This window comes from Ranitomeya variabilis, chromosome 1 (assembly GCF_051348905.1).
Source record: "Ranitomeya variabilis isolate aRanVar5 chromosome 1, aRanVar5.hap1, whole genome shotgun sequence".
Lineage (NCBI taxonomy): Eukaryota > Metazoa > Chordata > Amphibia > Anura > Dendrobatidae > Ranitomeya > Ranitomeya variabilis.
In genome coordinates this window covers 641,685,396-641,701,352 of record NC_135232.1, presented here as the reverse complement: position 1 = coordinate 641,701,352, position 15,957 = coordinate 641,685,396, and the positions used below count along the sequence as shown (strand labels likewise).

General features: G+C 44.3%; 1 protein-coding gene across 1 annotated transcript in view; it reads right to left on the bottom strand.

Moving 5' to 3' along the window:
- PLA2G4F (phospholipase A2 group IVF) overlaps positions 1 to 15,957 on the bottom strand; it is a 142,459-nt gene that overhangs the window by 10,826 nt on the left and 115,676 nt on the right. The window contains exon 19 of the mRNA XM_077261240.1: positions 6,675 to 6,861. Within this exon, the coding sequence (XP_077117355.1) occupies positions 6,675 to 6,861 (187 nt within the window). The remainder of the gene's footprint in view (positions 1 to 6,674; positions 6,862 to 15,957) is intronic.

Sequence of the window (15,957 nt, the reverse complement as noted above, 5' to 3'; positions counted from 1 at the left end):
GGAGAGTCCCTGATGTGCCTAAACAGTGGAAACCCCCCACAAGTGATACCATTTTGGAAACTAGACCCCCCAAGGAACTTATCTAGATGTGTGGTGAGCACTTTGAACCCCCAAGTGCTTCACAGAAGTTTATAACGTAGAGCCGTGAAAATAAAAAATCTCATTTTTTCTACAAAAATGATCTTTTTGCCCCCAAATTTTTATTTTCACAAGGGTAACAGGAGAAATTAGACCACAAAAGTTGTTGTGCAATTTCTCCTGAGTACGTCGATACCCCATATATGGGGGTAAACCACTGTTTGGGCGCACCGCAGAGCTTGGAAGAGAAGGAGTGTCGTTTTACTTTTTCAATGTAGAATTGGCTGGAATTGAGATCGGACGCCATGTCACGTTTGGAGAGCCGCTGATGTGCCTAAACAGTAGAGACCCCCCACATATGACACCATTTTGGAAACTAGACCCCTTAAGGAACTTATCTAGATGTGTGGTGAGCACTTTAAACCCCCAGGTGCTTCACAGAAGTTTATAACGTAGAGCCGTGAAAATAAAAAAATCGCATTTTTTCTACAAAAATGATCTTTTTGCCTCCAAATTTTTATTTTACCAAGGGTAACAGGTGAAAATGGACCCCAGAAGCTGTTGTACAATTTGTCTTGAGTACGCCGACACCCCATATGTGGGGGTAAACCACTGTTTGGGCGCATGGCTGAGCTCGGAAGCAAAGGAGCGCCATTTGACTTTTCAATGCAAAATTGACTGGAATTGAGATCGGACGCCATGTCGCGTTTGGAGAGCCCCTGATGTGCCTAAACAGCAGAAACCCCCCAAAAGTGACCCCATTTTGGAAACTAGACCCCCCATGGAACTTATCTAGATGTGTAGTGAGAACTTTGAATGCCCAAGTGCATCACAGAAGTTTATAATGCAGAGTCGTGAAAATAAAAAATATATATTTTTTAACAATAAAGATTTTTTAGCCCCCAAGTTTTTATTTTCACAAGGGTAACAAGAGAAATTGGACCCCAAAAGTTGTTGTCCAATTTGTCCTGAGTATGCTGGTACCCCATATGTGGGGGTAAACCACTGTTTGGGCGCATGGCAGAGCTCGGAAGGGAAGGAGTGCCATTTTGGAATGCAGACTTTGATAGAATTGTCTGCGGGCGTTATGTTGCCTTTGCAGACCCCTAATGTACCTAAACAGTAGAAACCCCCAACAAGTGACCCCATTTTGGAAAATAGACCCCCCAAGGAACTTATCTAGATATGTGGTGAGAACTTTGAATGCCCAAGTGCTTCACAGAAGTTTATAATGCAGAGTAGTGAAAATAAAAAATATTTTTTTTCCCACAAAAAAGATTTTTTTAGCCCCCAAATTTTTATTTTCACAAGGGTAACAAGAGAAATTGGACCCCAAAAGTTGTTGTCCAATTTGTCCTGAGTATGCTGGTACCCCATATGTGGGGGTAAACCACTGTTTGGGCGCATGGCAGAGCTCGGAAGGGAAGGAGTGCCATTTTGGAATGCAGACTTTGATAGAATTGTCTGCGGGCGTTATGTTGCCTTTGCAGACCCCTAATGTACCTAAACAGTAGAAACCCCCACAAGTGACCAAATTTTGGAAACTAGACCCCCTAAGGAACTTATCTAGATATGTGGTGAGAACTTTGAAAGCTCAAGTGCTTCACAGAAATTTATAATGCAGAGTAGTGAAAATAAAAAAATATATTTTTTTCCAACAAAAAAGATTTTTAGCCCCCAAGTTTTTATTTTCACAAGGGTAACAGGAGAAATTGGACCCCAAAAGTTGTTGTCCAATTTATCCCGAGTACGCTGATGCCCCATATGTGGGGGTAAACCACTGTTTGGGCGCACGGCAGAGCTCAGAAGGGAGGGAGTACCATTTGACTTTTTTAGCGCAAAATTGGCTGTCGTGTTTGGAGACCCCCTGATGTACCTAAACAGTGGAAACCCCCCAATTCTAACTCCAACCCTAACCCCAACACAGCCCTAACCCTAATCTCAACCCGATCCATAATCCTAATCACAACCCTAACGATAATCACAACCCTAACCCCAAAACAGCCCTAATCTCAACCCTAACCATAACCCTAATCAAAACCCTAATCCCAACCCTAATCCCAAACGTAACACTAATCCCAACCCTAATCCAAACCCTAACCCTAATCCCAACTCTAACCCTAACTTTAGCCCCAACCCTAACTTTAGCCCCAACCCTAACCATAACTTTAGCCCCCGTCGTCACAAAAAAAGTTCAATGTAACCTTTTTTTTGTACGTCGCGTCCGCCATTTCCGCGGATGCGTGGCCGTAACTCTGCCCCCTCCTCCCCAGGACATAGACTGGGCAGCGGATGCGTTGAAAAACTGCATCCGCTGCCCACGTTGTGCACAATTTTCACAACGTGCGTCGGTACATCGGGCCGACGCATTGCGACCGCCCCGTACCGACGCAAGTGTGAAAGAAGCCTTAGGCTACTTTCAGACATAGCGCATTTTTGAGCGCTATTTTGCGGGCGCTTTTCAAAAATGCGCAATGTCATTTTCGTCTGCCGGCAAAGTGAATGAGAAATTCACTTTGCCGTTCAGACACACCGCAAAAAAACGCGGCGCTTTTGTCTGCAAACACGCCGGCGTAAAAAGAATTGACATGTCAATTCTTTACGCAGCGGCGTGTCTGCGTATCCCCCTAGGGCCCCATATTACCTTCCACACACAGCGCCTTTGTCCTGGGTGTCGGCGTCTTTGTACGGAGGGGTTGACACCCAGGACCGGACGTGACGTCGGACAGGAAGAGGGAAGCCCCCGCCCCCCAGTGAAGCAGCATGGAGTCCTTCTGTGTGTGTGTGTGTGCGCGTGTGTGTGCGTGTGTGTGTCCCCATGCGACGCTAGTGCCACCATTGTGCTAAGTCGCCGTATGGGACTACTACTCCCATCCGGTATTAGGATGGGAGAGTTGTCCCTGTGTCCGGCGACTTAGCACAATTGTAAAGTTACACAAAACACCTACACACAATACACATACATGACACACAGTACATACAACATATAACACAGAGTATATACTCACCAACAGCACACTTGTAGGCGAAGCCCTCGATCCTCCAGGAAAAAATCCAAAAATAATAAACCAAATTCATACTCCCTGTCCGCAGAATCCATAAAACGAGTGTCCCACGCCGATCGGCTGCTCTCCGGCGATACACTGCCAGGAGCGAAGCTCCTAGCAGTGTATCGCGTACTGTTCCGGAGTTCAATGACTCCGGCGTCTCGGTTAACAGCAGTACAGCTGCGTTGAACTTTCCCACGCAGCACTGCCGTTAAGCGAGAGTGCCGGGGTCAATGACCGCCGGTAAACTCGCTCGCGCATGCGCAGTGACACACCGACAGGAACTATGGCTCCTGTCAGTGTGTTGCTGCAGCCGTGGAGAGCAGACATATCTCTGGATGTGTCTGTTCTCCATGGAAAATCTTGATACGTGGCACTTAAATATGTGGCAATTAAATACGTGACACGTGGCACTTATACGTGATACGTGTCACTTAAATACGTGGCACTGAAATACGTGATACGTGGCACTTTGATACGTGGCACGTGTCACTTAAATACGTGGCACGTGGCACTGAAATATGTGGCACGTGGCACTTTGATACGTGGCACGTGTCTCTTAAATACGTGGCACTGAAAGATGTGGCACGTGGCACTTTGATACGTGGCACGTGGCACTTTGATACGTGGCACGTGGCACTGAAATATGTGGCACGTGGCACTTTGATACGTGGCACGTGGCACTTTGATACGTGGCACGTGGCACTTTGATACGTGGCACGTGGCACTTTGATACGTGGCACTGAAATATGTGGCACGTGGCACTTTGATACGTGGCACGTGTCACTTAAATACGTGGCACGTGGCACTGAAATATGTGGGACACGTCGCACAAAAAAGTTACATGTAGTTTTTTTTGTGTCGACGGTCCGCCGAAGCACGACGCATCCGTCGCACGACGGATGCGACATGTGGCAATCCGTCGCAATGCGTCGCTAATGCAAGCCAATGGAGAAAAAACGCATCCTGCAAGCACTTTTGCAGGATGCGTTTTTTCTCCAACGACGCATTGCGACGGAAGCCAAAAAACGCTAGTGTGAAAGTAGCCTAACCCTAACCCTAAATTTAGCCCCAACCCTAACTCTAACCCTAACCCTAACCCTAACTCTAACCCTAACCCTAATTTTAGCCCCAACTTGTCTTCTCCTGCCGGCCGGCAGATGGCAGCAGATGGCGGGCGCACTGCGCATGCGCCCGCCATGATGAAAAAGCCGGCTGGCAGGAGAAGACAGAAGAGGACCCAGGGACCCCGGGTGAGTATGATAGGGTCCCCGAATCCCCCTATTTCTCTGTCCTCTGATGTGCGATCACATCAGAGGACAGAGAAATAACTGATCGCTTTTTTTTTTTTTTTTTTTTTTTTGCGGTCGCCGGTAAACTGTTAATTACCGGCGATCGCAAAGCAGGGGTCGGTGCAAATCGACCCCGATCATGTTCTTTGGGGTCTCGGCTACCCCCGGCAGCCGAGACCCCAAAGAACATCCGGGTGCCGGGCGGCGGGCGCACTGCGCGTGCGCCCGCCATTTTTTCCCGGAAAAAAGATGGCGGCGCCCATGGGGAGACACGAGGAGCACCGGGGGAGGTAGGTAAGTATTGGGGGGCTATTGGGGGCCATCGGGGACCACATTTCTCTGTCCTCCGATGTGCGATCACATCGGAGGACAGAGAAATTAAACGGCAAATCGCGTTTTGTTTTTTTTTGTTGCGACCGCCGGTAAACGGTTAATTACCGGCGATCGCAACTCGGGGGTCGGTAAAAAACCCCCGAATCATGTTCTCTGGGGTCTCGGCTACCCTCGGCAACCGAGACCCCAGAGAAAATCCGACTCTGGGGGGCGCTATTCACTTTTTCCACAGCGCCGTTAATTAACGGCGCTGTGGTTTAAGTACCCTTAGCGGCCGCCGTTAAAAGGCGTATCGGCGGTCGTTAAGCGGTTAATACCCAGTCCCAACGAGTCATGTCCACTGATAAAACAAAACAAAACAAAAAAAACAGCACTGAATAAAAAGACCATATCTCTCCGCCACACGACCAGCTCTACCCTCTCCTAGTGTATCCTCACCCATCCCCTGTAGACGTCAAGGGCAGGGTCCTCTCTCCTTTTGTACTTGTGTGTGCCTTGTATTGCTCATGTTTATTGTACTTGTCTTTGTATGCCCCTTTTCACATGCAAAGCGCCATGGAATAAATGGTGCTATAAAAATGAATAATAATAATGCTATGACACAATTACAAAAAAATCCCCAGAAAACTCAGGGGAACAGCAGGAATAAAAGAAAAGTGAAATTGCACCAATTTTGAACTGGTGCCAAATAATCCTTCCTGGAGACACCTCAATTTCCCTCCCATCAATAACCCTGGAATCCTCCTCCAGTGCTGTGTAATGCAATTATCACTATGCTTCAAAATATGGCTCAAGATTGGCTTCCCCAAGTCACTGCTTGCCAGGAAAATACCTTCAGAGAAGAAAATGAAGGGTGTATATAGGAGCCCTGCGAGAGTGAGATGAAGCGCATAGATTCTAGTTGTGCAGCAGATCGGAATGTTCCAGCATTGTTATGGTCAATCTGTTGGAAAATCCCCAGGGCGCAAAATCAATGGCATTTAAACAGCCAATAAGCATGAAAGATATGGGAACTATGCAGGGATAAGTCACTGGGGGGGGGGGGGGGGGGGCAGTGTTAATCTACACTTAGGCTCGAAATACAAAACTTTTTTTTTTAATAAAGCAAAAGCTTGAAATGGATCTTTACTTTATATGTCCCATCTGTTTCAAATCCTTTTTGGCTTTGCCCCAAAGTTGCCATAATATCTGCATTAGTGATTTCTTACACATTTTCAGTTTACAGATATCCATGTTTGCTGCAGAATTTTATTTGCAGAAATTTTCAGTAACATATCAGCCGCGTGTGCCCATATTTTCTACTCAAAATGATATTTTACATTTCTGTCAGTGCACAAATGTATCTGACTCCTATGTGTCTTCTGGGAATCGGTCACTCGATTAGGTTGCCCAAACCATGAATCATATAATTTGAAGATCCAGCCGGGACTATAGGGAGAAGACGAGATCTGGCACTGTCCCTAACCGGCTTCTCCCAACACAGATCTGGGGTGATTGAGATGTCTCTACCACCTGTGTACACATACAGGAGAGCCCAATCGCTCACATCTAGCAGTGCTCGGAAAAGCCTCGTCTCGCCATACCGACTTCTCTTAAATGCTGCAATCAGGCAGTCATGCTCGCATTACTACTGCCCGCAGTTAGTGCAGCATGAATCACAAGACATGTCCCCTAAAAGAAGCAGTCTTTAATGCACCTTGTTAAATTGGCAGGCTCCGATCCGATGCGACTTGCAAGGAAAAAGTTATCTTACCCTAAGCTACAACGGCATCATTGTTGCGTCATTCACTGCATCTTGAGATATTTTTCTTTATATTCAACACTGGATTCCTTCTATTTCCACAGGGTATACTTCATTCAGCATACTAGTATATCAACTGAGGAAGCAAACTGCATGACCATAAATGTCATGCGGAACAATTACCTGGTTCTTTGTAAGCACGAAATGTATCATTTACAAGAGGAAAGTGAAGCACTATGGGAACGCTTGGATTAGTGCCATCCATGAACATGTAGCATTCTTTAGGGTTTTTCTCATCGGCTTCTGTCACCGTGATATCGGGAAAGGCGATGCCTCTTTCCTTACAGTATTTTGAGGTTAACCGAAGAACCTTTAAAGTAAAAAAAAAAAAAAAAACACATAAGGATGACTATTTATATAAAATAGTGGTTTTCTGGAGTCTGAGATGGAGGCATTTGTTATGTCCAAAACTGGCTAGTATCTTGGCCATACCACTGGTGGGCACAGACAGAAAACGGCCCTGTGCAAGAACAATATATGGGCCCTTTGCAGTTCAATAGATCATCATGATGCACAATTCCATGTGCTTTGGAATTGAAAATGGGCCCCCTTATCTCATGGGCCCCTGTTCAGCTGCACAAGTTCCACCAATGATATGTCTGCCCCAGAGCCATATTATACGCATATACAGTACAGACCAAAAGTTTGGACACACCTTCTCATTTAAAGATTTTTCTGTATTTTCATGACTATGAAAATTGTACATTCACACTGAAGGCATCAAAACTATGAATTAACACATGTGGAATTATATACTTAACAAAAAAGTGTAAATCAACTGAAATTATGTCTTATATTCCAGGTTCTTCAAAGTAGCCACCTTTTGCTTTGATGACTGCTTTTCACATTTTTTGCATTCTCTTGATGAGCTTCAAGAGTTAGTCACCAGGAATGGTCTTCCAACAATTTTGAAGGAGTTCCCAGAGATGCTTAGCACTTGTTGGCCCTTTTGCCTTCACTTTGCGGTCCAGCTCACCCCACACCATCTCGATTGGGTTCAGGTCTGGTGACTGTGGAGGCCAGGTCATCTGGCGTAGCACCACATCACTCTCCTTCTTGGTCAAATAGCCCTTACACAGCCTGGAGGTGTGTTTGGGGTCATTGTCCTGTTGAAAAATAAATGATGGTCCAACTAAACACAAACCGGATGGAATAGCATGCCGCTGCAAGATGCTGTGGTAGCCATGCTGGTTCAGTATGCCTTCAATTTTGAATAAATCCCCAACAGTGTCACCAGCAAAGCACTCCCACACCATCACACCTCCTCATCCATGCTTCACGGTGGGAACCTGGCATGTAGAATCCATCCGTTCACTTTTTCTGTGTTGTACAAAGACACGGTGGTTGGAACCAAAGATCTCAAATTTGGACACATCAGACCAAAGCACAGATTTCCACTGGTCTAATGTCCATTCCTTGTGTTCTTTAGCTCAAACAAGTCTCTTCTGCTTGTTGCCTGTCCTTAGCAGTGGTTTCCCAGCAGCTATTTTACCATGAAGGCCTGCTGCACAAAGTCTCTTCTTAACAGTTGTTGTAGAGATGTGTCTGCTGCTAGAACTCTGTGTGGCATTGACCTGGTCTCTAATCTGAGCTGCTGTTAACCTGTGATTTCTGAGGCTGGTGACTCGGATAAACTTATCCTCAGAAGCAGAGGTGCCTCTTGGTCTTCCTTTCCTGGGGCGGTCCTCATGTGAGCCAGTTTCTTTGTAGCGCTTGATGGTTTTTGCAACTGCACTTGGGGACACTTTCAAAGTTTTCCCAATTTTTCGGACTGACTGACCTTCATTTCTTAAAGTAATGATGGCCACTTGTTTTTCTTTACTTAGCTGCTTTTTTCTTGCCATAGTACAAATTCTAACAGTCTATTCAGTAGCACTATCAGCTCTGTATCCACCAGACTTCTGCACAACACAACTGATGGTCCTAACCCCATTTATATGGCAAGAAATCCCACTTATCAAACCTGACAGGGCACACCTGAGAAGGGAAAACCATTCCCGGTGACTACCTCTTGAAGTTCATCAAGAGAATGCCAAGAGTGTGAAAAGCAGTCATCAAAGTAAAAGGTGGCTACTTTGAAGAACCTAGAATATAAGACATATTTTCAGTTGTTTCACACTTTTTTGTTAAGTGTATAATTCCACATGTGTTAATTCATAGTTTTGATTCCTTCAGTGTGAATGTACCATTTTCATAGTCATGAAAATACAGAAAAATCTTTAAATGAGAAGGTGTGTCCAAACTTTTGATCTGTACTGTATCTTAATCTGATTTTAATAACTTATATTGCTATGCATGTCATTTCTGCAATATTTTCAAAATGGAACCTGCCTACATCATTAAATAGATTTCTTGAACCGGGTGAGGCAGGTGTATTTACTTTTAAAATTCATGTCAGAATGGCTCCTTTTTTGGAAATTAAACTCTTCCCTGTTATTATTGAAATCTTACACTGCTCCGTACAGGCCGCAGTTGTCAGACTGGGTGGAGGTGGGTGGGGACTGAAGTTTTAATCCATGAGTATTCAGCCATTCTGAAATGAATTTTCAAAGTAATACGCCGGCTTCATCGGGGGCAGAAAAATCAATAAGTGCAGCTTGAACTGTGAATTGTCGCGACACATCCACTTTAACAATTTTTTTAATGACAACTGAGGAATTAGTCCTTTATATTTATTCTAGTATTTTATAATTTTAGAAAATGTTTAGTGCCTTAATGAGTCATGTAATACATAGGTTATTTATCTACTTGCACTCATTTTGACATCAGAGATTCCGTATCGCATAAGAAATTCCATATCGCATAATAGATTCTTCTTTGGGATTAGTCTGTAGTGTTGCCACAATAGATCCGGACACCACCCAGTATCAAGAATTTTTTGTGCAGATTTGAATGGTGTTAAGACTTAGTGTGATGCTCAGAAGTGAACGGCAAAAAATGTTTAAGATCTGTCAGACGTCCCAAAAAAATATGAGTTTATCACCTTGCCAAAATCCAGTAGCTGGTCTGAATCTGGTGCTGATTTCCATTTTTAATTTCGGCCCTCCATTGCTGAAATATGTTTTTTTCTACTGTCGTCAGACAAGCATGTGGTCCAAGATGGTGTTTCATAAATTTTTACTCTTGTGGTGTGCTGTTCTTCCCCCATTCACCACTTAGCAGCATGTGAAACTGGTTGAAAAGTGTGATCTGGCGAGACTGCCTTGCTTTGCGATATAGTGATATAAGATAACTAACTTGAGTGCAGAGAAGTCACATTTGGAATAAGGAAATCTCCTAAGATCACTTGTTCAACCAGTTTCAGATACTGCCCAGCGGCGATAGGGCAGCGTCATAGAGGGAGATGGCTACACAAAAATGGAAAGCTGCAGATTCAAGGCAGCACAGGGATGTTGACGAGGTAATAAACTCATTTGGCTCAGCTGGCTAATACACAGCTCAAAAAGGTAACACTTAAACAACAGAATATAACTCCAAGTAAATCAAAGTTCTGTGAAATCAAACTGTCCACTAAGGAAGCAACACTGTTTGACAATCAATTTCACATGCTGTTGTGCAAATGGTATAGACAACAGATAGAAATTATTGGCAATTATCAAGACACCCTCAATAAAGGAGTGGTTCTGCAGGTGGGGACCACAGACCACATCTCAGTACCAATGCTTTCTGGCTGATGTTTTGGTCACTTTTGAATGCTGGTTGTGCTTTCACACTCGTGGTAGCATGAGACGGACTCTACAACCCACACAAGTGGCTCAGGTAGTGCAGCTCATCCAGGATGGCACATCAATGCGAGCTGTGGCAAGAAGGTTAGCTGTGTCTGTCAGCGTAGTGTCCAGAGGCTGAAGGTGCTACCAGAAGACAGGCCAGTACACCAGGAAATGTGGAGTGGGCCATTGGAGGGCAACAATCCAGCAGCAGGACCGCTACCTTAGCCTTTATGCAAGGAGGAACAGAAGGAGCACTGCCAGAGCTCTGCAAAATGACCTCCAGCAGGCCACAAATGTGCATGTCTCTGCACAAACTGTTAGAAATCAACTCCATGAGGATGGTCTGAGTGCCCGACATCCAGATGGGGGTTTTGCTCACAGCCCAACACTGTTAAGGACGCTTTGCATTTGCCACAGAACACCAGAATTGGCAAATTCACCACTGGCGCCCCGTGCTCTTCACATATGAAAGCAGGTTCACACTGAGCACGTGACAGACGTGAAAGAGTCTGGAGACGCCATGGAGAGCAATCTGCTGCCTGCAACATCCTTCAGCATGACTGGTTTGGCAGTGGGTCAGTAATGGTGTGAGGTGGCATTTCTTTGGAGGGCCGCACAGCCCTTCGTGTGCTCGCCAAAGGTAGCCTGGCTGCCTCAGACCCCTTGTGAGACCTTATGCTGGTGTGGTTGGCCTTTGGTTCCTCCTAAAGCAGGACAATGCAAGACCCTATGTAGCTGGAGTGTGTCAGCAGTTCCTGCAAGATTAAGACATTGAAGCTATGGACTGGCCCGCCCGTTCCCCAGACCTGAATCCGATTGAACACGTCTGGGACATCATGTCTCGCACCATCCACCAATGTCACGTTGCACCACAGACTGTCCAGGAGTTGGCAGATGCTTTAGTCCAGGTCTGGGAGGAGATCCCTCAGGAGACCATCCGCCGCCTAATCAGGAGCATGCCCAGGCGTTGTAAGGAAGTCATACAGGCACGTGGAGGTCACACACAAACTACTGAGCATAATTTCCTTGTCTTGAGGCATTTCCACTGAAGTTGGATCAGCCTGTAACTTCATTTTCCACTTTGATTTTGAGCATCATTCCAACTCCAGACCTCCGTGGGATATTAGTTGTGATTTACGGTGATCATTTTTAGGTTTTATTGTTCTCAACACATTCCACTATGTAATGAATAAAGATTTACAACTGGAATATTTCATTCAGTGATATCTAGGATGTGGGATTTTAGTATTCCCTTTATTTTTTTGAGCAGTGTATGAAGATTCCAGTATCAGGTATGCACCAGCAATAATTCCCATAGTCCTGGTTAGAAAGAGGCTGAGGAACACTTCAACAATATATTATCAACATAAACTACTATGGTAAGTGCCATATAGATAAGAAGTGATAGTAAACAATATAGTGATAAAAGAATATCTTTATTAAATAACAATCATATAAAAGATCAGTTAAAAAGGCACTCGTCGGGCAAGGAGATCTTCAGCAGCAGCTGATTTCACTACACAGCTTCACAGCATCAGTCTCACAGCAGGTACTTCCCTGAATATTTTGAACCTTTTTTCTTTTGGCTTGTAATAGATCTGCTTACTCACTGTGATCTGATAGTACATGTGATATCAAATATTTAGCCTCTATAGTCTATATAGCTCACATGTTTTGAGTATTCCATTATTTTTACTCTAAGCTGGGCCTTTGTCTTATCCACTGTTTGAATAGGCGGTTATTTATTCATTTGCATTTGCCTACTTAGCACAAAATAGCAGCATGTTATTGCCTGTTAAGTTTGCTCCCCTCCCTTTTTTCCCCCCCTTTCCCGTCCCTATTCTCCGCCAATCTTTGGATCTAAAGACTAATTTAAGCCCGGGTTATTTTCAATAAGGGTGTCTGCATTACATTCTGCCTCACTGTGCACTTTAATACCTGCTGCTGCTTCATTTTCCCCACCATTTTGAAGGCCCCATTTGCCCTGTCTTTTTAATTGATTTATATGATTGTTATTTAATAAAGATATTCTTTTAGCACTATATTGCTTCCTATCACTCCTTATCTATATGGCACTTACCATAGTAGATTATGTTGCTAATACACCAGCAATAATAAAGATTTGCAATAATATGTTTAATACTAAGGACAAATATTGCATTCAGGGTATGTGCACACGTCCGGATTTCTTGCACAAATTTCCTGAAGAAAACCGGAAATTTTCTGCAAGAAATCCGCATTTTTTTTTTTGCGTTTTTTTTCCGTTTTTTTCACTTTTTTTAGCATTCTGCAAGCGTAATTAGCTTGCAGAATGCTAAAGTTTTCCAAGCGATCTGTAGCATCGCTTGGAAAACTGACTGACAGGTTGGTCACACTTGTCAAACATAGCGTTTGACAAGTGTGACCATCTTTTTACTATAGATGCTGCCTATGCAGCATCTATAGTAAAAGATAGAATGTTTAAAAATAATAAAAAAAAATAAAAAAAATGGTTATACTCACCTGCAGGCGTCCGTTCCTATAAATGCCGTTGTGGTTCAGGACCTTCCATGACGTCGCGGTCACGTGAGCGGTCACATGACCGGTCTGGACCAATCACAAGACCGTGACGTCATCGCAGGTCCTTCACCGCACACCAGCTATAGAAACCGAAGCAGCAGCATGCAATTGAGAGGCGGGAAGACATCGAAGGTGAGTATATGACTATTTTTTATTTTAATTCTTTTTTTTTGACCAATTCTATGGTGCCCAGTCCGTGGAGGAGAGTCTCCTCTCCTCCACCCTGGGTACCAACCGCACATAATCTGCTTACTTCCCGCATGGTGTGCACAGCCCTGTGCGGGAAGTAAGCAGATCAATGCACTCCTAGGTGTGCGGAATCCCCTGCAATTCCGCATTTTAATGAACATGTTGCTTTTTTTTCCGCGATGCGATTTTTTCGCGGAAAAAAAGGCTACATTTGCACAAAAAATGCAGAATACACTGAAAATAATGGGAGGCATATGTTAGCGGTTTTTTCGCGTTTTTATCACGTTTTTATAGCGAAAAAACGCGAAAAAAAAACGCGAAAAATACTGAACGTGTGCACATGGCCTTAGGTACACCACATCTCATTCATTTCAATACTCCACCCAAAATAGTATACAATTTGGAAAGTAATTAACAAAGGAAGCTAGTTTGTGATGAATATGGATTTTGCTAATAAAATAAATATATTTTGAATTCATACCCATTGCTTAAAAATAAATTCAGGATTTATTTCTATCGAAATATCTACCAAGCAGCATTCACAGCATTTCAAAGGCAGGGAGTTCTGTACATCAAACTGTCTAAAGTTTCAGCTCCAATTGCAGACCAGTTATCTTCTAGAAACTCCCAACAGCAATTTTTGACTTATTACTTGCACATACATGTCAAATTCATCAATCCAAGAGGCGTTTAACTGGACCTGGATTGCCCTCAGGCGTTCTGCTGGAAATCCGTCATTACTAGATTCTCAAGGCTCTTGCTCAATAGATCCAACCAAATAGTAGGAGGTTTTCTGTAGATTTCATAGATAACAGGTATCTAAAGGGGTAACGTTTCTCCTTGTGGAGAGTGCCACCTATTTGAAGTAACAATCCTAAAAGTTACAAGTGAAAGTGTGTGTTAGGGGTCGAGTTCCCGCCTCTGCACAGGGGGAATCTCGGGCCATCTCCGCTGCGGTCTCCCATTCTTCTCCTGCCGCAGTGGAGCCTGCTCAGCGGAGACGCCAGTCCCAGCGTCTTGCTCAGTCCCACTCTGTACAAAGAGTTACTGCTGCTTCTCCTGCTTCAGCTATTGAAGTCAGTGCTGGGCAGCGGCGAGCAGACACTTCTGGGACTAAGTCCTGCTCTTCTCGTTCTGAGCATGCCCTGAGTGAGATCTCTCAGTGGAGATCGAGGGTCACATGGTCAGATGCTGCAGCTAAGTCCATTGGTCCTTTCAGGAAGGTCCTGTAGGTGCTAGGACTAAGTCCTGCTTGGCACACACTGAGCATGCCCAGGGCAAGATCTGTCAGTGGAGATTTAGGGTCACATGCTCAGGTATGGCAGCTTCTTATTGGTCCTTCTGGGAAGGTCTTTTACTTGCTGCAGCCATATAAGGCTCACATGGCCGCACGGCCATGCGCTACTATTGCTTTCATTTATGTACTTTGCGCCAGTGTGGTCTTGTATGTGTGTGTTCAGGGACCCGGCTGAAATAAGCCCCTAGAATGCTGGCACCTCCGGCGAGGAGTTCGTATGCTTGTGTGTTCAGGGACCTGGCTGAAATAAGCCCCTAGAATGCTGGCACCTCCGGCGAGGAGTTCGTATGCTTGTGTGTTCAGGGACCTGGCCGAAATAAGCCCCTAGAATGCTGGCACCTCCGGCGAGGAGTTTCGTGTGCGTGCAAGACCACTGACTGCTCTTGTTAGACAGTTAGCCTGTGCCTCTGTGGAGTCTAACAGGGCGCAGCGCTCTGTGAAGTAACAGAGTTAGCTTACACTGCTATTAGTTCCGCTATTTACTAGCAGCAGGTTCTCCTGCACGGTGGACCCCGGGCTGCGAACGCATCTATCCTAATAAAATATAAACTTTCATTAGGTGTGTTCCGCTAGCCCTGTCATAACAGTGTGTTTCTTGTAGACAGTGACCGCATCGAATATCAGATTAGATGGTCCACATCTTACCTAACTTGTACTACCTCCCATTTAAAAAATACAGGAATCAGTAAAATTTCTTAATTCCATCTGTAGTATTAAATTATCCACCTTGGTGATAATTACTTTACAAAGCTTATTAGGATTTGCAAGTATTGAAATTCTTCTCTGTATGTTCTATACAAGGTCATTAATTAATACAGTGGGTGCGGAAAATATTCAAATATTCAGTTTCATTGCAGCCATTTGGTAAATTCAAAAAAGTTCATTTTTTTCTAATTAATGTACACTCTCCACCCCATCTTGACTGATAAAAACAGAAATGTAGACATTTTTGCAAATTTATGAAAAAAGAAAAACTGAAATATCACATGGTCATAAGTATTCAGACCCTTTGCTCAGACACTCATATGCTGTACATTTCCTTGTGATCCTCCTTAAGATGGTTCTACTCCTTCATTGAAGTCCAGCTGTGTTTAATTAAACTGATAGGACTTGATTTGGAAAGGCACCCACCTGTCTATATAAGACCTCACAGCTTACAGTGCATGTCAGACCAAATGAGAATCATGTGGTCAAAGGAACTGGCCAAGGAGCTAAGAGACAGAATTGTGGCAAGGCACCGATCTGGCCAAGGTTATAACAGAATTTCTTCAGTACTCAAAGGTTCCTAAGAGCACAGTGGCCTCCATAATACTTAAATGAAAGACGTTTGGGACCACCAGAAGTCTTCCTAGACCTGGACGTCCAGCCAAACTCCGCAATCGTGGAAGAGCCTTGGTGAGAGAGGTAAAGAAGAACCCCAAGATCACTGTGGCTGAGCTCCAGAGATGCAGTAAGGAGATGGGAGAAAATTCCACAAAGTCAACTATCACTGCAGCTCTCCACCAGTTGGGCCTTTAGCCTCTCCTCAGTGCAAGACATATGAAAGGCTGCATAGAGTTTGCTAAAAACAAACAAACACATGAAGGACTCCCAGACTATAAGAAACAAGATTCTCTGGTCTGATGAGACAAAGATAGACCTTTTTGGTGAT